Here is a 20,859-nt window from a genome sequence, read left to right on the forward strand (position 1 = left end):
TGTTAAAAGGAAAAAAACAGTCAATGCTAACTACAGGGTTTTAATCTGTTGTACTGTCACTTCCAGAGTGGCTCCCTCTTCTTTATTTTGACTTCCTCTGTTTGCGAGTCTCTTCAGTGTCTAATTTCCATCCTGACACAAAGAGGTGAAGGTGGTCACTTATTTAGGCTTACTTGTTCAGTTGTGCTGTGGGGAGGGAGGAACACTGCAAAAACAAATATCACTGGCTTGTGTGAGGAGTACTCGCAGTGTATGGACCACACTGGGTGTGCCCCAGCTCACGGAGCCTGTGCTTTCCTGGTCTACACTGCTCAGGCTCCAGGATGCTCTGAAGGGAAACTATCCAAAGTGGGCCCTGGGTCGCGTGCACTTCCCAGGTCTAAGCTGCTCAGGTTCAGGTTCTCAGGCACCCCACAAAGACACAGACTGGGTTGGACCTGCGTTTTGTGCCCTTCCCAGGTCCGAGGAGCTCAGGCAACCAGGTGCTTGGCGAGGGCACTATTCCAGGTGTGCGGTGCGTCTTATCACCTCCCCAGTCCCAGCCGTTCAATTTCCTGGGTGCGCCGCAAGAGCGCCGTCTCAGGTGTGCAGTGTGTCTCCTCTGGGGGGCTGATCTCAAATGGAGGATTCTTAGAAAAGTATAACCTCCCAAAACTGAACCAAGAAGAAATAGAAAATCTTAACAGACCCATCACAAGCATGGAAATCGAAACTGTAGTAAAAAATCTTCAAACTAACAAAAGCCCAGGACCAGATGGCTTCACAGGTGAATTCTACCAAAAATTGAGAGAAGAGCTAACACCTATCCTACTCAAACTCTTCCAGAAAATTGTAGAGGAAGGTAAACTGCCAAACTCATTCTATGAGGCCACCAGCCCCCCAAAACCAGACAAAGATGCCACAAAAAAACAAAACTACAGGCCAATATCACTGATGAACATAGATGCAAAAATTTCAACAAAATTCTAGCAAACAGAATCCAACAACATATTAAAAAGATCATACATCACGACAAAGTGGGCTTTATCCCAGGGATGCAAGGATTCTTCAATATTCACAAATCAATCAATGTGATACACTACATTAACAAATTGAAAGATAAAAACCATATGATTATCTCAATAGATGCAGAGAAAGCCTTTGACAAAATTCAACATCCATTTATGATAAAAACCCTCCAGACAGTAGGCATAGAAGGAATATACCTCAACATAATAAAAGCCATATATATGATAAACCCACAGCAAACATTATTCTCAATGGTGAAAAATTGAAAGCATTTCCCCCTAAAGTCAGGAACAAGACAAGGGTGCCCACTCTCACCACTACTGTTCAACATAGTTTTGGAAGTTTTAGGCACAGAAATCAGAAAAGAAAAGGAATCTAGATTGGAAAAGAAGTAAAACTCTCACTGTTTGCAGATGACATGATCCTCTACCTAGAAAATCCTAAAGAATCCACCAGAAAATTACTAGAGCTAATCAATGAATATAGTAAAGTTGCAGGATATAAAATTAACACACAGAAATCCCTTGCATTCCTATACACTAACAATGAGAAAACAGAGAAATTAAGGAAACAATTCCATTCACCATTGCAACGATAAGAATAAAATACTTAGGAATAAATCTACCTAAAGAAACAAAAGACCTATATATAGAAAACTATAAAACACTGATGAAAGAAATCAAAAATGACACAAATAGATGGAGAAATATACCATGTTCATGGATTAGAAGACTCAATATAGAGAAAATGAGTATACTACCCAAAGCAATCTATAGATTCAATGCAATCCTTATCAAGCTACCAATGGTATTTTTCGGAGAACTAGAGCAAATAATTTCACAATTTGTTTGGAAATACAAAAAACCTCAAATGGCCAAAGCAATCTTGAGAAAGAAGAATGGAACTGGAGGAATCAACCTACCTGACTTCAGACTATACTACAAAGCTACAGTCATCAAGAGAGTATGGTGCTGGCACAAAGACAGAAAAGAAGATCAGTGGAACAAGATAGAAAGCCCAGAGATAAATCCACCTATGGGCACCTATGGACACCTTATCTTTGACAAAGGAGGCAAGAATATACAATGGAGAAAAGACAATCTCTTTAACAAGTGGTGCTGGGAAAACTGGTCAACCACTTGTAAAAGAATGAAACTAGAACACTTTCTAACACCATACACAAAAACAAACTCAAAATGGATGAACGATCTAAATGTAAGACCAGAAACTATAAAACTCCTAGAGAAAAACATAGGCAAAACACTCTCTAATGTAAATCATAGCAGGATCCTCTATGACCCACCTCCCAGAGTAATGGAAATAAAAGCAAAAATAAACAAATGGGACCCAATTAAAATTAAAAGCTTTTGCACAACAAAGGAAACTATAAGCAAGGTGAAAAGACAGCCTTCAGAATGGGAGAAAATAATAGCAAACGAAGCAACTGACAAAGAATTAATCTCAAATATATACAAGCAGCTCATGTAGCTCAATTCCAGAAAAATAAACGACGCAATCAAAAAATGGGCCAAAGAACTAAACAGACATTTCTCCAAAGAAGACATACAGATGGCTAACAAACACATGAAAGATGCTCAACATCACTTATTATCAGAAAAATGTAAATCAAAACCACAATAAGGTACCATCTCACCCTAGTCAGAATGGCTGCCATCAAAAAGTCTACAAACAATAAATGCTGGAGAGGGTGTGGAGAAAAGGGAATCCTCTTACACCATTAGTGGGAATGCAAAGTAGCATAGCCACTATGGAGAACAGTGTGGAGATTCCTTAAAAAAACTGGAAATAGAACTGCCATATGACCCAGCAATCCCACTACTGGGCATACACACCAAGGAAACCAGAATTGAAAGAGACACGTGTACCCCAATATTCATCACAGCACTGTTTACAATAGCTAGGACATGGAAGTAACCTAGATGTCCATCAGCAGATGAATGGATAAGAAAGCTGTGGCATGTATATCCAATGGTATATTACTCAGCTATTAAAAAGAATGCATTTGAAAAAGTTCTAATGAGGTGGATGAAACTGGAGCCTATTATGCAGAGTGAAATAAGTCAGAAAGGAAAACACCAATATAGTATATTAACGCATATATATGGAATTTAGAAAGATGGTAATGATGACCCTATATGCAAGACAGCAAAAGAGACACAGATGTAAAGAACAGACTTTTGGACTCTGTGGGAGAAGGCGAGGGTGGAATGATTTGAGAGAATAGCATTGAAACATGTATATTACCATGTGTGAAATAGATCGCCAGTCCAAGTTCGATGCATGAGACAGGGTGCTCAGGGCTGGTGCACTGGGATGACCCTGAGGGATGGGATGGGGAGGGAGGTGGGAGGGGGTTCAGGATGGGGAACACATGTACACCCATGACTGATTCATGTCAATGTATGGCAAAAACCACCACAATATTGTAAAGTAATTAGCCTCCAATTAAAATAGATAAATTAAGTTAAAAAAAAAAAAACCCAGGAAATTAGCATGTGATACAGTATTATTAACTAAAGTACAGATTTTATTCACATTGTACGAAATTTTATGCTAGTGTCCATTGTTTGTTTTCATATCTTTTTCAAATTCACATTGTATTTAGTTGCATTGAGTAGCTTCAGCTGCATGCAACAAATTCTGATAAATTCTCTTTTCATTTTTATTTTCTTACAAATATCTTCTAATTTTTCTTGTTATGTCTTCTTAGATACACACAACATTTAAAAACAGACATTTAATTTCCAAATACATGTTTTTTAAGTATCTTTAATATTAATTTCTCATTTTGATATTAATTTCTTATTTAAATGCTTTCTTCTTTGCAATCACCCTTTATGTTTTTTCAATCTTTTAACTTTATTGAGGCTTTCAATGGCTAAGTCAAAGATCTCTCTTGGCAAGTGTCACATTGCACTTGAAATTATGTGGGTTATTTTCAAATATCTTTTGATGTTGATTTCTAACATAGTTCCATAGCGATAAGAGAACAGACCGTATAATTTCAATACCTTTAGGCCATGAAATGTTTGCATCTTGTTTTATGTCCCTGGATATGTTCCAGTGTCTCCTAGTTTGGTCTAAGGGAACTTGAATAGAATTTGTATCCTGCTGTTGTGTGAAAATTGTTTAAATCTTAATCATGTTGAATTGGCTCATAGTGATTTTCAGGTCTACTATATCCTTCTACTTCTTTGTGTATTCATTCTTTTAATTTTTGACAGTTTGTTATTTACTCCAACTAAAAATTTTAATTTATCTACTTAAAAATGATTGTAATATATAGTGGAAATATATGTAGCTTTGTTCTGTATTTTCTAAGTCTCCTATAAGTGTGTTATCATACTTTCATAGTATAAAAAATAAAAAAGAAAGAAGCAGAAAATAAATAAATGTTAATTGTAGTTATCTCCAAATCTAAGGTAACAGTTGTTTGTTTGTGTTTATAAATGCAAAGTTTTCAGAATAAATATATACTACTTTTGCAACAATGAAAACAAGTAATAGACTCAGACAAGATATTTTCTTTTTTTAAATTTTTATATATTTGGCTGTGCCAGGTCTTAGGCATGTGAACTCTTAATTGTGATCTGTGGAATCTAGTTCCTCAGATCCAATTCCTGGGTCCAGGAATTGGACGCAGGCTGCTTGCGTTAGGAGTACGGAGGTCCAGTCACTGAACCATCATGAAAGTTCCCAAGAAGATATTTTCCGTGCATGTAATAGACAAAGAATAATAGCCAAAATATGTAACAAACTATAAATAAGAAAAAAAAACATATCTCGTATTCATTGAACACTTACTATTTTTTATTATGCTAAATGCTTTACATGTATAATCTCAGTTAATCCTTCTAACACCCCTCTGAGATCTATAATATATTCTTCCCATTTACAGATGAGGAAACTGAGACTCACAGAAGTTAGGTAACTTGCCCATCATCACTGAGTTAGTAAAGAGTTAGCTGAGGTTAGAATACAGAAGTCTGACTCCAGGGGTGACTTCACTACACAATACTACCAACAGTCTTATGAAAAGATTTAAAGTCATTAGCAATCAGGGGATTATAAGTGAAAAAAAAAAAGTCACCTCTTTCCATCTATGAGATAGACTCTTTTAGAATGCTTTAGATAAATAACATTATCAAGGGTTGATGAGAATGAAAGTTGTGGATTGTTATCAGTACTTAGAAGAATAATTTAAAGGTATCTAGTAAATTGGAAAGTTCTAAAATCTGCTACATTCACTGCTATACATATGTCTTGGGAAAAATTTTTACATGGGGAGAAATGTCCAAAGAAATTTATCACAATATTGTTTAAATAGCAAAAATATAGAAGTAAACAAATGTCCAGTGATAAAGAACTAGATAAATGAGATGTGGTAAAATGCTTAAAATTCTTCTAAAGAGAATGATTTAGACCTTTAAGTATCCAGTGGGGGATGTCAGAACCATGATGTTGAGTTAAATTTTTTCAGAGTGGCACTGATATTTTGATACCATTATAAAATTTTAAGTTTATACAAAAACAATTTTGTCTATTGGTTATGGATGTGATTACATGTAAGCAAAAGCTTTGAAACACAGAGAACAGACTTCAAACTAATAAAAGTGGTTGATTCAGAGAAGTTGGAAATAGTCAAAGAGCACTTCAATTTTATCTGTAATTATTTAATCCTTTTCCAATGTAAAAAAAAAGACTCAGACTAAATATGGCAAAATATTAACATTTATTTTGGGTGTGAGAAAACAGTGTCTTCGCTATATTCTTTTCTATAATTTCTTTCTGCATATTTCTCACTCTGTCTGATATCTCATTATATACATAAACATAAAAAGAGAGATACATAGGAAATTTTCCTGCTGGTCCTGGTTAAGAATCCATGCTTCCAGTGCAGGGGACCCAGGTTCTACCTCTGATCAGGGATGTAATATCCCACGTGCCATGGGGCAACTAAGACCCGGGCATCAACTACAGAACCCGTGTGCCACAACTAGAGAAGTGCTTGTGCCACAGCGAAGACTCAACCAAAGACACACAATGAAGAAGAGCCAAAAAAAAAAAAGATGCAGATATATATACATGTATTTTCTCTTATGAAATTTATATTTATTTTTCTGAAAATAAAAGTGATATTTAAAATATAAACTCAGCTAAGAGTCAGTTTCACGAATTGAAGAATATTATTAGCCATATTGTTCTACAGATATCTGTTCTACAGAGAGTAACGCAAGACTGTTGCTACATAATCTGTCTACTCTTTTTGTCATCTTCCCCCCCAGTCCTTTACACCATTGAAAAGCACATATGCATGTCAAACATTTGGCTATGATATATTGAACTGACATAATTTTCCAGAGTTGAGGAGAGAACCAAGGAAAAACAATAAAGTAATAACCTTGGACCATAAGGACATACTTATTGTAAATCAAATCCTTCACCTTAAATCCTCGACTGAGTCTGTGGGCGGTAGCAGCTGAAAATTTTCCAACCAGTGGGGAAAACTTCAGGGTGACCTCACTCTTTTTGGGTAGCTCAAAGACCTAGAAATGCTGGCCAGAACCTGATGTACTTTCATGATACCACATGAGCCTCATCAAGTTGGCCCATGATTGTGGACAACTCTGAAACATCCTGAGTCATTGAGCTGTCCCTTTCTGGCTAAGTACTTTCAGAAAGGCCCTCTTTACATCTTTGTTCCTGAGACTGTAGATGATGGGGTTGAGGAAGGCAGAGATGACATTGTAGAAAAGGGCCAGCTTCTTGCCCCTCTCTGGGTCATACCAGGACCCAGGCCTCATGTACATGATCATGGCTGGCCCATAGAACATGGTGACCACAGTGATGTGGGACGCACACGTGGAGAAGGACTTGAGTCTCCCCTGGGGTGAGCGGATGCTTAAGATGGAGACAAAGATGCGAACATAAGAGACCAGGATGAAGGAAAGTGGTATCAAAAGCAAGATGAAACCCAAGATGAAGTCCAACTGGTCATTGAGGGATGTGTCTGCACAAGCCAACTTCAGGACAGCAGGGACCTCACAGAAGAAGTGGTTTATCTTGTGGGGGCCACAGTAAGGCAGACGCATGGTGAAGACAGTATAGATCAGGGCCCCAGCTATGCTAATGAACCAACAGACTGTGACCATCTTGATACAAATGGGACGACTCATCAGTAGAGTGTAGTGAAGGGGGAAGCAGATGGCCATATACCTGTCATAGGCCATAATGGCATAGAGGACACATTCAGCAATGCCCAGGATCAAGAAGATGAACATCTGGGCTGCACAAGCTCCCCAGGAAATGGTCCTCCTTGGATATACCAGGTTAACCAACATCTGGGGCACAGTGGTGGTGACATAGCTCATGTCTACCAGGGAGAGGATGCTGAGAAAGAAGTACATAGGTGTGTGGAGGTGTGTATCCAAGTAGATCAGGGTGATGATTAGTCCATTGCCCAGAATGGTGATAAAGTAGAGGAGAAGGAAGAACGTGAACAGAGTCATTCTGACCTGAGACTCACTGGAGAAGCCAAGGAGGATGAACTCAGAGACGGAACTGTGGTTCTCCTTGCCGAGGCTCTGCATGGTGGTCTGCCTATTAAGGAGACAAAGACCAGTCTGTTCTGTCCTCGGCCTTGGGGGAAGGAGGACACATCTGACTGAACCAGAGCCACACACAGCCCCTTGCACAGTAGCTTGAGATTCAGTCAAATCTTTGTTGAGTTGGGTGAAAAGGTGTAGTAAACTAGGGCAGCTCCTGAACTGGGAGAGCCATCGGAAGATCTGGATTCATGCCTGTAACAGAATATAAGATGTCTGAGTGCTCACAGGCCCTTCTCTGGAACCCACCTTCACCTATAGAAGGCAAGGCATTAGGTAGCTGTGTCTGAAGCAGGGGAACCCAGCCAGGCCTCTAGTCACTGCTGAATGCTTCCAAGAGCATATACTTGTCTCTGTCTGGAGAACAATTCTCTGCTGAAAATTTTAAATGATGACACTGAAAGTCTGTGTCACTGGGCTGTTGGTACTTGAGGTACAGTCAATCCAGAGCTGCTGTGCTTGTGACCCGAAGTCACAGGGAAGCTGGAGTTGTAGAGAAGAGTGGAGGTCCTGCAGAGATGAGAGCTGACATGCTGGAAAGGAGAGAGCAGAGACCTCACAGCCCCAAGAAACGGAAAGAATGATTTTGATTCCTAACTTGCCCTGAGGTCTGTGATTGGGTATCTGTGGAATTTTCTGTCGAATCTTTATAATTACCACCCTATGATAACATTTTAAATTCAGGTCTTCCCAAATGTCCCAAGGCTGTCAATTACCCATCTGTGTGAATTTGGGCAAGTCCTTTCACCCCCATTGGCCTCAATCTCCCCATCTGTTAGAAATGAAACATCCATGGCACAGGGTAATAGAAAGAAGCATATGAGATACCCTATGTCAAGAAATTTTTCAAAATACCAACATTAGACAAGTAAAAGGGTTGGTATAAGTGGGAAGACTCTGGAAATCAGAAGAGTGTGGGCTGGTCCTAAATCTGCACCTAATTTGCTGTGTGATTTTGGGTAACTCTGTTGGTCTTGATGACTCCAAGGGACACTTCTGGGTCTGCTATTCTTTGGTCCAAGGAACACCTGGCTGGAGACCTGTGGTTGCATCAGTGTCATGAGAACCAAGGGGAGGGCTGAGTCGAGCAGTCAGCTGAACAGGGTTGTGTTAGCAGGAGATTCCTTTCAGGAGTTGGAGACATGAGACCAGGGCATAGACTCAGGTGTCAACACACCTTCGTCTTGTATCCTCTTTACCCACTCCTAAGTCACTTAGCCTCTCAGGGTCCCTTGTGCTTTATCTGTAATACCGCCTCCAGAATGGAGTTTGTGTGAAATACATCTGGTCCATTGAAAGTGCTCAATAAATGGTAGCAATTTATATAAGGGAGGCTTAGTGGAAGTAGGAATGGAGAGAGAATTGAGGAGCCATCGTGACATTTTCAAGCATCTAAGTTCCAGAGGACAGCACTGAAAACAAGACTATGTGGACTGCTTGCTGCAGAATTCTGGTGAAGGGTGAGGGATGAAGAAGTCTGAGGCTATGAGCAAAAGAAGATAGTGTGATGTTTTTGTGCTGAGCTTTAGGGAACACCAGTAACTGGATGAAGAAGGAAAATGATTCAGGTCAGGAATGCTTATGAAGAGAAGAGAACTAGGGAAGCTCAGCATCTTGGACTTTGAGAGGGGTCACATTCAAGAGAAAAGGATCTGTCAGCTGTGCAAACAGCAAACTCGAAAGGCAGAAGGATGAGGGATGAGAATGGGGAGAGGCTCGCATCCTCCTTCTCACTAATCCACATCCAGATCTGGGCTTTCTCAGGAGCCCCTAACTAGCCTGCCTTCCTGATCCACCCACCAGCAGACGCTGCTTCATCTCTCATGCCCATTCTCATGCCTCCTTAGACTATGCTAAGACATTCCTCTTCTGGTTCTGACCAATTTTCAAGTCTATAGGATTTTCTGTGACTCAGTGAGAGTTCTGAGACATGATGCTAAGAGCATGACCACCAAAACATCCTCATCTGAGTATCTTGGTGTCCCCTCCTCTCTGACCCACAGATCCTCCAAGCTACCTGCCTTTCTCAGCACCTGCCACATATGCCATGCAAATCTCACCATTCTTTCCTTGAACTGTTTATCTGTTGGAATGTCTCCCATGATCTCTTCTTCCTCCTCACATCTCACCAGCCTTCAAAGCCCAGTTTGGGGTTCCCTCCTCCTCACCTGACCAGTCAGCCTTGTGGGGTTTGTGTATTGTCTTCCCAGGCAGGCTACAGGCAGAGGCTGTGTCCATTAGATCTATCTCTCCACGGAATTTAAGTGGGATCAACAGATTTCTTCTGGAGCCCTGTTATAGGACTAGTTTCCTCTGCTCTAAGACCAGACTCTGTTCTGCCTTCCTCCAAACTAATGAATGGTGTCCCAGGCCTCATGCTAGATTCTCTGGGAGCACAGCTCGCCAAGTTCTTAGCCACTACTCTCTCTGCTGCCTCCCTCAAAGGCGCCTGTGAAGGAACAATTACATCAGGCCTTTGAACTGTGAGAGCTCCATTTTTAATATCTGCCCTCCTCTCCTCCTGCCAACTCTTCACTTATCCTTCTCAGCCTCTGCTCTTCCAGTAGACAAGTAAAAAAGAAGAGGGACTTCCCTGGTGGTCCCATGGCTAAGACTCCTCACACCTAATGGAGGGGGCCCAAGTTTGGTCCCTGGTTGGGGAGCTAGATCCCACATGCTGCAACTAAGTCTGGGTGCAGTCAAATAAATAAAAAAAAATATTTTTTTTTTTAGAAAAAGAAGAAAGAGGATCCCTTGTCGGGGTCCACCAGAGTGCCCCAGGACCCATTTAGGGAATGGGGGTAGGAGGTGCTCCTGAGGGCCACTGTTTGAGTTTGAAAATGGCCGTGGAGTTGCACTGGAGATTCTACTCCTGTTTATGAGGGCAGCAGCCCCTCTCCCCCGGGGAGTGGGACAGAGAACACTACGGTGATCCCTTGTCCATTCTTGGGGGTGCCCTAAGAACGAAACTCACCTAGATCATCCCTCAGTCCTACTGACAAGTGAACAGCACACTGTTCTTCACTCCCTTCACCCCCGTGGCAGCCTTCGCCTGGTGTCCCTTGGTCTCGGTGGTGCAGTGGAAAGCAGTCTCCCCTTCTCCTTTGCATGGTGGCCCTGCTGGGGAGATCTGTGACATTATTAAGTGTGTCAAATGTATAGCATCCCTGGAGGGAGAGGATTCTAGCAGACAGACCCAGGGGCTTCCTTCATATCAGCATGGGGTTGGAGAGTAGATTTTCTGTCCCTGAAAGCCCTGAAGATCTCCTGCCCATGCTGGTAAATGCAGCACAGAGCCGCTGGGCTGGGTGAAAGGCACAGGCAGGAAGCTTAATGCCCCCAAGACATTTTGGGCTCAACTTCTGGAGCCAGTGAGCTGGGCATCCTTCCAAAATCTCCATGTAGGGACTGAAATTCCTTCCCAATGAGACTTCAAGGAAGGAGGAGGCCTATGATTGAGTGGCTACATCCCTGTGTGACACAGTGACAATACTAAACCTGTGTGTTTTGTTTCCTTCTGAAGCAATTTTGTTTGCCTTTTAAATCCACATTCATCTTATCCAAGGCCACTTATGGAACAGAGATAAAACAGAGGCTTGGATATAGACAAATATAAATGCTTATAATACTTATTAGTGACCTCATAACTTTCATTTATTGAAACCTACTATTATCCAAGGCCACACTCTACACTGCAGTATAAATGTTATCAGACCTATGACTATAGTGACAACCATGTACTACTGAACACTTACTCTTATAAGATGCTACACTGGGCACTAATGTAATATAATTGATCCTCACAAGAAGGTAGGTAAGCTATTTGATAGGTCAGGAGGCACAGGGAGTTTGAGAGAATTAAGGGGCTTGTTCACACCACATAGCAAATAAATTGTCTAGTCAGAATTTGAACCTGAATCTGCTAGATTCCATGTCATTCTTCTGTAGAGTGTCTATGGCCAAAGTGTAGTACTGATTTATAGGGTATGTATAGTCAGACTGTGGAGTGTCTGCAAGGCTGAGTGTAGGAGTCAGGTGGTCAGAGGCCAGGATAGGTGCACAGACTTCCTCGGACCCACTGGAAGGATGTGTTCCTCCACAAAGTACCCTCTCGTGTCCTATTGGAATTCTGGGAGAAAACGGCAGCAGCCTGGCTTGGCTTCATTAACTGCTGCAGGACAGCAAGCTCACTGGGAAGAAGCTTATCTCGTGGGTGGGGGGCAATGATCCACTGTTAGACACAGTCCAGTCCTGCAAAGTAGAATTCAAATTCTGAAGGGTGTGGTGATGAAGGTGAAATTCAGGGCAAGGTGAAATACCACTTGGGCGCTGGAAGACTTAAGGCCAATGGGCAATACTTTTACTTTGGTAGAGGTCAGTGGTGAATCCAGGTCAAGTGACACTTAGTGGTAAAAGGATATCTGTCTGCAGGAGGATGGCCTGAGCCACTGCATTGGAACTGAGCACAGAACCGGATGAGTCCTGGTATGGAAGGGGTCCTGGAAAGTGTCACGTTAAAGGACTGGTTCCCAAGGCAAAGACCAAAAATGCCCTGTTAGTATCCATGTAACTGGAACATGAAGCTGGACAAGTCAGCAGCTGAGCTGCCTGGATGTTATCTCAGAGTAAAGGGCCAGAATGCTTACATCCCCAGAGAAATAGCACATTCATCCAGGTAACATGAATTTTAGGGCTAACAAGTATCAGACATAGATCAGTTCAGTTCAGTTCAGTCACTCAGTTGTGTCCAACTCTTTGTGACCCCATGGACTGTAGCATGCCAGTCTTCCCTGTCCACTACCAACTCCCAGAGCTTGCTCAAACTCATCAGCCATGGTGCTTGGTCCCAACTGTGGGAAGACAGTAGGCTAGCCACGGATGGGATTGGGTAGGTTGATCTCATACCCTAGTTTTCATGGGACAGTTATGTTTTATGCCTATTGTAGATCAATTAACTCCTGTAATTTGTTAAAACCCTCCCTTTCACTCTCAAAATGTGTCTAAATTTGGACATTGTATGGTTTCCTAGATTAGAAGGCCATGAATTTGGTAGACACCTGATACGGGGCAGTCCTACCTGGGAAACATGCAGTAGATGTTGTGTAATATAGTCACAAATTTAAAAATTTTTTAATTGAAGTAAAGAATCAAAAACTTTATATGGAATCACAAAAGTCTCTGAATTGCCAAAGTAATGTTGAAAAAAAAGACCAAAAATGGAGATACCACACGCTCTAACTTCAGACTATATGTGAAGAAGATAAAAAAACTAATTCTGAAAGATACATGAACCCCATTTTTCATAGCAGCATTATTTACAATATTTAAGATATAGTCGTAGATCTTGATATACTTTGTCTCTTGAAAATTTGTCCCCTTCTCTGGATATGATTCTGAAACCCCAGAAAATACAATGTCTCTCTTTCTTGGGCAACACAGAAAACAAAAGACGAGACAACCAGACAGACTGGTGGCTGAATGCTGACTCCACTACTTCCTAGCCATATGACCTTGTGCAAATCACTTTCCCTCTCTGAGCCTCATTTTCATCCTATTTGGAATGGAAAGCAGTGCTGTGAGTGTTAAGATGTTACCTGTAAGATGCTTAGCAGTATAGTACAGGGACCTAGTAGTATGTCTTATCCTGACAGCAAAAAGTGAGCAATATTAAGAGTCAGCCCTGATCTCTGGTGTGACACCCAGACATCCTGTGGTAGGGACAGGAGTCTGGAAGCCTGCATCCACAGTGGAGGACCCCTGCCCATGCCACACATTTCTCTAGCTAGTGGGAGGAGACACTGCCTGTGTAGTGGTAATTTCCTTCTTCCCTTAAAGAGAGTGGGCCTCATGAATGTGACATTCTTGGGATTTCAAGCAGAGATTTACTGTTCAAGAGGGGACTGCACCTCTTTAAACAGATAAACAAGTAAGGAAGTTTGTCTAATGTGACAGGCAGTGCTGTGTCAACTGTTTAGTGTTGTTGCCTCACTGAATCCTGATCTGGGTTCATATCCCCATTTGATCTCTATTAGAAACTCAGGCAGCAACTGGGCTGCTTCTAAGGTACTCCTTGAGTAAGCTCCAACAAGGGTCACCACCACCCCATTAAGGCTCAGCTGCAAGACTGGGTCATCTTTGCATCCCAAGGTCTAGTCCTTTTCCCGGTCCTGACCATCCCAGATCCATTGGTGCTTGTAGCATGGTGTGAGTGGGACAGGGGTTTCCCTTGGCTCCAGATGGGGCATTGTGAGGTAGTCTTGGGAAACCCGGCACTCACTAGAGCAGACCTCTCTCTGCCCTGTCTCAGTGGCAAGCCTGTGGGCAAGCACGCCTCATGAGCAAAGTCCGGGTTTCCCCAGTCTTTCTACCTGACCCAGCAAATACCCAGCCAGCCAAGGGAGCTTGTCTTCTCTCATGTAGAACCCCAGGACTGGGACATCCAGTCTGTGACTTGACCTGCTCACTCCCCAGAGTTGGTATCTGCAATCTCCCTTTTCCCAAGTCTCCTCTCAGGGGCACAGGTCCTGATCCAATCACTTTTCTTCTATTTTCACCCAGTTACATGTGTATCTTTCTTAAAGACTTGGTTGTACAGGAGTCCTTCTGCCAGTTTCCAGTTCGTTTTCAGAAAGAATTATTCCATGTATAGATGTATTTTTTGATGTGTTCATGGGGATATGTGAACTCCACACCCTCTTACTTTGCCATCTCGATCTCCTCCCATCAAAGGCTATTCTTTCTTTATGTTTATTTATTTCCATTCTCTGTTGTGATCCCCCATCTATCCACTCATTATGTCCATATTTTCCTTTAACAAATCTTTAGTGTGTTTATTAGACAAGCTGTTTTAAAGTCTTTCTGTTAATTTCAACATCCACATCATTTCTATGTATGTTTCTGTTGACTGTTTTTTCTCTCATATGAGTCTCTTTCTCCTGCTTCTTTATATGTCTAGTAAAATTTGATTTTTTGTAGGACATGATTTCAACTTACAAGATGCTACAGGATTGATAGTCTACATTATGTTATTTCCCTTCAAAAAATGTTGAAGGCTGTCTGACAGAGGGCTAACTTATTGTGATATCAGTTGGATCCTACTGAGGCTTTGCTTTTGGCTCTCACAGTAAATCAGGAGTAGCTCTTCCTTTAAGGACTGAATAGCTCTACTCCTACGATAGAGTTATTTTGGGAGCCTGGAGTATATAGTGAGGTGTCTCCACTTTGGATGACAACTTCAGTGTCTCCCTGCGTGGTACAAGCACCTGAACTTTCATTCACTTCACAGCCCCAAGTAGTCGTTTCTTCCATGTCTCGTTTCACCCTGTGTGTATGCATGTCAGTGATTGGCTAATGGCTGAAGGAGACCTCTCTGTAAATTTCTGGAGTTCCTTTTCTGTCAAGTTTCTTCTTCTCTCAAACTTGTGTTTCACAAATTCTTCACTGTCTCAACAGCACACAGTTCTGGCCTTTGTTTCATCCAGTATAGAGATTGCCTCTCTCTGCTTGGTTTCCACTTACTTGTGGTACTCTTGGCCAAAAATCTCTTCTGCATTTTCTTTTCAAGGTTTACTGTCTTAATCCGTGTTTTGGACTGAATTGTGTCTGCTCCCTACTGCTCCAACTTCATATGTTGAAGTCCTAGCCCTTTAGTATCTCAGAATGTAACCACATTTGGAAATAGGACCTTTTAAAAAATGATTAAATTAAACTGAGGACTTGACTGTGGACTCTCAAAGGCAACAGGTTCCCAAGGAGCTTTTTAAGAGTTCCCCTGTTATGGCCTGTTAAATGACTGGATCTGGGGCTTCTCAGATCTTCCTGTAAGCTCTGACTTCTGTACCTTTGCCCAGTGATGGATGATGAATGAATAGTGATTTGACTCTGAGCATCCAATGCCCCTTCCAGGTCTTTACTTTCCCAGTTCTTGGGACAGTTGTATAAGGTCTAATTCTTAAAATAGATTTTTTTTTTTACCCATAACATGTGAAGTGGCTATCTTTTTTAAGGGAACACTGACTGCTACATATAGCAAGCCTATGCAGGGCTAGCCTGCTTGGCATGGCCTTGTAGCAGCCACTCTTCTGCCTGGTGCAAACCTTGAACCACCTGAATTTAACTAAAATGATAGTACCTCTGATATTGCAAAGCTTCTTGAACTCTGAACTAGAGGAGCTGGGAGCTGGTCCTTGCAGGTCACTGGAGTCTAGCTATCAGATACCACTTACTCAGTACCAGTGACACTTTAATGTGAGGACAGCATCCGTTGTGTTCATCAGAAGCAGAACTAGCACTTTCTGTGATCACCACTCCCATCACCTGCTAGTAGCCAGGAGATAATTGTGCATCCCATTAGAGACACAGAGTAATCTATAACTGCAACCAATTTTGATAGGTACCACTCTGGGAACAGGTGAGGACTCTCTGTAAGAGGAAGGTAATGGAGGAAGGGGTCATGTGCCTGGTGCTCCTGCTCTGCAAATCTCTAGTAATCATGACCCTCAGAGCTGGAGACAGTGTTAGAGGTCATCCAGGTAGGTCTCCTGGGCTCTGGGCCTCATCTCTGCAGCCTTCTTGACCAGCTACAGAGTGAATGACTGTTTCCATGGCTCCATGTGGTAGTCTGCTGGTGAGCATGAGTATATCTGGGATTGAGCTGAAATCTAATTAGCAGATTTTTCAGCTGTTGGTTGACTTTATGTTTGACTACACATTCAAACTGAGTTGAACTTAGAATATAAACATGGCTGACTGCATAGAAATAAACTGTTTTTGTTTTTTTTCCTACAATGCTCTGGCCACAGACTGGGCCTTGGGAAATTCCTGGCTGCCATACAATCAGGGACTCAGCTAATTATTATCACATGGTTGTGTGAAATATGCATGTGCTTTTTAGGTCAATCTGTACTCCCATTGTGTTATATTAGTTGCTCAGTTGTTTCTGACTCTTTGCGACTGCATAGACTGTAGTTGCCAAGCTCCTCTGTCCATGGTATTTTCCAGGCAAGAATAGAGGAGTGGGTTGCCATTTCCTTCTCCAAGGGATCTTCCTTAAGCAGGGATTGAACTTGTGTCTCTCGGGTCTCCTGCATTGGCATGCAGATTCTATACCACTGTGCCACCTGGGAAGCCCTATTTAAGTGAAATGGAAGTCGCTCAGACATGTCTGACTCTTTGCAACCCCATGGACTATACAGTCCATGGAATTCTCCAGGCCAGAATACTGGAGTGGGTAGCCTTTCCCTTCTCCAGTGGATCTTCCCAACCCAAGTTCAAACCCAGGTCTCCTGCATTGCAGGCGGATTCTTTACCAACTGAGCTATCAGGGAAGATCATACTCCCATTAGCAATGTATAAAAACCAGTGTTTTGTTGTTTTCTGGCCATCTCTGGCTATTCTTTAAAAATTCTTCCAAACGTAAGACCAGAAACTATAAAACTCCTAGAGGAAAACATAGGCAAAACACTCTCCAACATAAATCACAGCAGGATCCTCCATGACCCACCTCCCAGAATATTGGAAATAAAAGCAAAAATAAACAAATGGGACCTAATTAAAATTAAAAGCTTTTGCACAACAAAGGAAACTATAAGCAAGGTGAAAAGACAGCCTTCAGAATGGGAGAAAATAATAGCAAACGAAGCAACAGACAAACAATTAATCTCAAAAATATACAAGCAACTTCTGCAGCTGAATTCCAGAAAAATAAACGACCCAATCAAAAAATGGGCCAAAGAACTAAACAGACATTTCTCCAAAGAAGATATACAGATGGCTAACAAACACATGAAAAGATGCTCAACATCACTCATTATTAGAGAAATGCAAATCAAAACCACAATGAGGTATCATTTCACACCAGTCAGAATGGCTGCTATCCAAAAGTCTACAAGCAATAAATGCTGGAGAGGGTGTGGAGAAAAGGGAATCCTCTTACACTGTTGGTGGGAATGCAAACTAGTACAGCCACTATGGAGAACAGTGTGGAGATTCCTTAAAAAACTGGGAATAGAACTGCCATATGACCCAGCAATCCCACTGCTGGGCATACACACCAAGGAAACCAGAATTGAAAGAGACGCGTGTACCCCAATGTTCATCGCAGCACTGTTTACAATAGCCAGGACATCGAAGCAACCTAGATGTCCATCAGCAGACGAATGGATAAGGAAGCTATGGTACATATACACAATGGAATATTACTCAGCCATTAAAAAAATACATTTGAATCGGTTCTACTGAGATGGATGAAACTGGAGCCCATTATACAGAGTGAAGTAAGCCAGAAAGTAAAACACCAATACAGTATACTAATGCATATATATGGAATTTGAAAGATGGTAACGATACCCCTATATGCAAGACAGAATAAGAGACACAGATGCATAGAACAATTTTATGGACTCTGAGGGAGAAGGTGAGGGTGGGACATTCTGGGAGAATAGCATTGAAACATGTATATTATCATATGTGAAACAGAACACCATTCCATGTTCGATGCATGAGACAAAGGCTCAGAGCCGGGGCAATGGGATGACCCAGAGGGATGGGATGGGGAGGGAGGTGGGTGGGGGGTCCAGGAAGGGGAACACATGTAAACCCATGGCTGATTCATGTCAATGTATGGCAAAAACTATTACAGTATTGTAAAGTAATTAGCCCCCAACTAAAATAAATAAATTTATTTAAAAAAAAAAATTTCTTCCAGTTTGTAAAGGTGAAAAAGTGGTATCTCATTGGTATTTTAATTTGCATTTCTTTGGTGTCTACTGCGGTGTGATTTTCCCATATGTTTATTGTCACTTGGGTATCTTTTTAATAATATGTTCATATCTGTTGCCAATTTTCCTGAGCATTTGTATTTCTCTTTTTTACCGATTTGTAAGAGCCCCTCTGTGTTAATGATTTTATTCACATGTCTGTAAGTATTTTGCAGCTATATGCCCTGTCTTGTTATCTTCCCATAATTTTGCTTTATTATTTATGCAACACTCTGGCTCCTGGATAGCAGGGTTAGGTAATATCTTTAGGGACATTGTGAACCTGCACCCTTGGCATGGAACCTGGCCTCTCATGGAGGAGACAGACATTCATATTATATTTTTTGGCCAGCCCAGCTGATTTGTGTTGAAAAGAGTTTCATAGGCAGTGTACATCAACAAGAAGCTAGGAAAACAGAACCCAGAGGGTCTGCATGTTAGTTTATGGGACATGTTTCTAGAACCTCATGGGAATTGCTTTGTTGGGTGGTGAAGTTCCTGTGACAGCAAGTAGTCAGTAAATATGGGTGATGTCCAGACTGGTGAAAAAAGCAATCATGTTTGTAAACATTCTATGAAAAATAAACAGATTTTCAGAGAAAATCCGTTCAAAAAAAATGGAAACTGAGCAAAAAATTCCCCACTTAATTTTTAACTGAACTCCCTTTTTTTTTATTGTCACATTATAGTCATTCCTCTCCTCTCTAATTTCCTGCATCCTTAAGTGGACAGAATCCCTTTTCCTTGAGATTACCTAAGAGAAGCTATCATTTTCAAAAATGGACATTATTAGAGACAAAGAGAAAAGGGAAATCAAGAGATATAAAACTACAAAAGAACAGAAAAAATGGTCATAAAAGAGAATTTTCAACTTTCTACGATAACTTCAGTTGACCTCAGATGCTTTAACTGGCACAGTTTGTAGATGGGTTATATAGGTTAATTTCCTTTTTCTAATGAATCTCCACTTTACAGTTTCTGAGTTTCTTCTTCTTCCGTTCTTCCCCTCCACCAGCTTTTTTTCCTCTTTGTCTTTAGGGATCTACATCTTCCACAGATCAGGAAGATCATTGTCATTTAAGGATTGATAAGTCATTCCTAGTAAAAAAATTTCATAAATTAAAACTAACATTTGCTAAAAGAAATTATCTATGCCATGCTCTGTACATTTTGTGTATTATCTCATTTAATCATTGCAATTTCTCTTCTGAAGAGAAATACAAATCTTTGAGGAGTTAAATGTGCTGCAAGAATTCACATGCCTAGTAACTGGTAAATCCAAGTCTGTCGTCTTGGTCTCTCTGGCGCTAGAGTCCAGGCTCTTAACAATTGTGTTGGATCTTCCCAATCATATTTGTCTCAAACCACAATGCCATAGAAAATGCCGATGGTCAAGCACCTTGTTCTCCCACTGGGCCAGGGTGAAGAGTTAGCTTTATGAAGACCATCTCTTCAGACTGGTAGAAGAGTATTCGGGGTGAATGTGCATCCTGTATTTTACAGCTCCCCACATCTTCATCTTTAGAAAGTCACTCTGGGGCCCTGCCCCTGCCCACCAATTTGAGGAAGGCCCTGTTCACATCCTTGTTCCTCAGGCTGTAGATGACAGGGTTGAGGAAGGCTGTGGCAATGTTATAGAAAAGGGCCATTTTCTTGCCACTGTTTGACAAGGAGTCAGAGCCAGGGCTCATGTACATGATAATGCACGGAATAGCAAACATGGTAACCACAGTGATGTGGGAGGCACAGGTGGAGAAGGCTTTGATCCGCCCCTGGGCTGAGCGGATCTTCATGATGGTGGCAAAGATGTTGATATAGACAATGACAACCAAGGAGAGTGGGACCACAATGACATTGAAGCCGGTGATGAAGTCCACCAAGTCATTGAGGGAAGTGTCTGCACAGGCCAGCTTCAGGACCGCAGGAACCTCACAGAAGTAATGGTCAATTTCATCAGGGCCACAATAGGGAAGGCGCATAGCAAAAAAGGTATAGGACAGACCACCCACCACACCATAGGCTGCACAGATGCCCACCATGAGAAGGCACACCCAGTGGCTCATGATGACCTTGTACCGGAGAGGGTGGCAGATGGCCATGTACCTGTCCACGGACATGATGGAGAAAAGCCAGGACTCAGTGATCCCAAAGAGGAGGAAGATGTACATCTGGGCCACACATCTAGCGAAAGAGATGGCTCTCTTCTTGCTGAGAACATGCACGAGCATCTGGGGCACAGTCGTGGTGGTGTAGCACATGTCCAGCATGGAGAGGACACAGATGAAGAAGTACATGGGCGTGTGGAGGCGTGTGTCCTGGTGGATGAGGGTGATGAGGAGGCTGTTGCTCACAAGGATCAGCAGGTAGAAGACTAGAAAGAAGGTGAAGAGCAGAGGATTGGTCCTAGGGTTTGAGGCAAAGCCCAGCAGGATGAATTCTGTCACAGATGAATGGTTGAGCTCCTGCAT

The 20,859-nt window shown here is 41.8% G+C and overlaps 2 protein-coding genes across 2 annotated transcripts; both read right to left on the minus strand.

The window, feature by feature from the left end:
- Positions 1-6,671: 6,671 nt before the first annotated feature.
- On the minus strand, positions 6,672-7,619 carry LOC145504590 (olfactory receptor 2G3-like). The gene has a single exon (XM_081485683.1). It carries the CDS (start codon positions 7,617-7,619, stop codon positions 6,672-6,674), a length of 948 nt encoding a protein of 315 aa, XP_081341809.1.
- A 12,301-nt stretch (positions 7,620-19,920) lies between these two features.
- On the minus strand, positions 19,921-20,859 carry LOC145504559 (olfactory receptor 2D2-like). Its single transcript, XM_081485624.1, has one exon. The coding sequence runs from the start codon at positions 20,857-20,859 to the stop codon at positions 19,921-19,923; it is 939 nt and encodes a 312-aa protein (XP_081341750.1).

This window comes from Giraffa tippelskirchi, chromosome 5, assembly GCF_054371585.1.
Source record: "Giraffa tippelskirchi isolate mGirTip1 chromosome 5, T2T-mGirTip1v1.2.pri, whole genome shotgun sequence".
In the NCBI taxonomy this organism is placed as follows: Eukaryota; Metazoa; Chordata; class Mammalia; order Artiodactyla; family Giraffidae; genus Giraffa; species Giraffa tippelskirchi.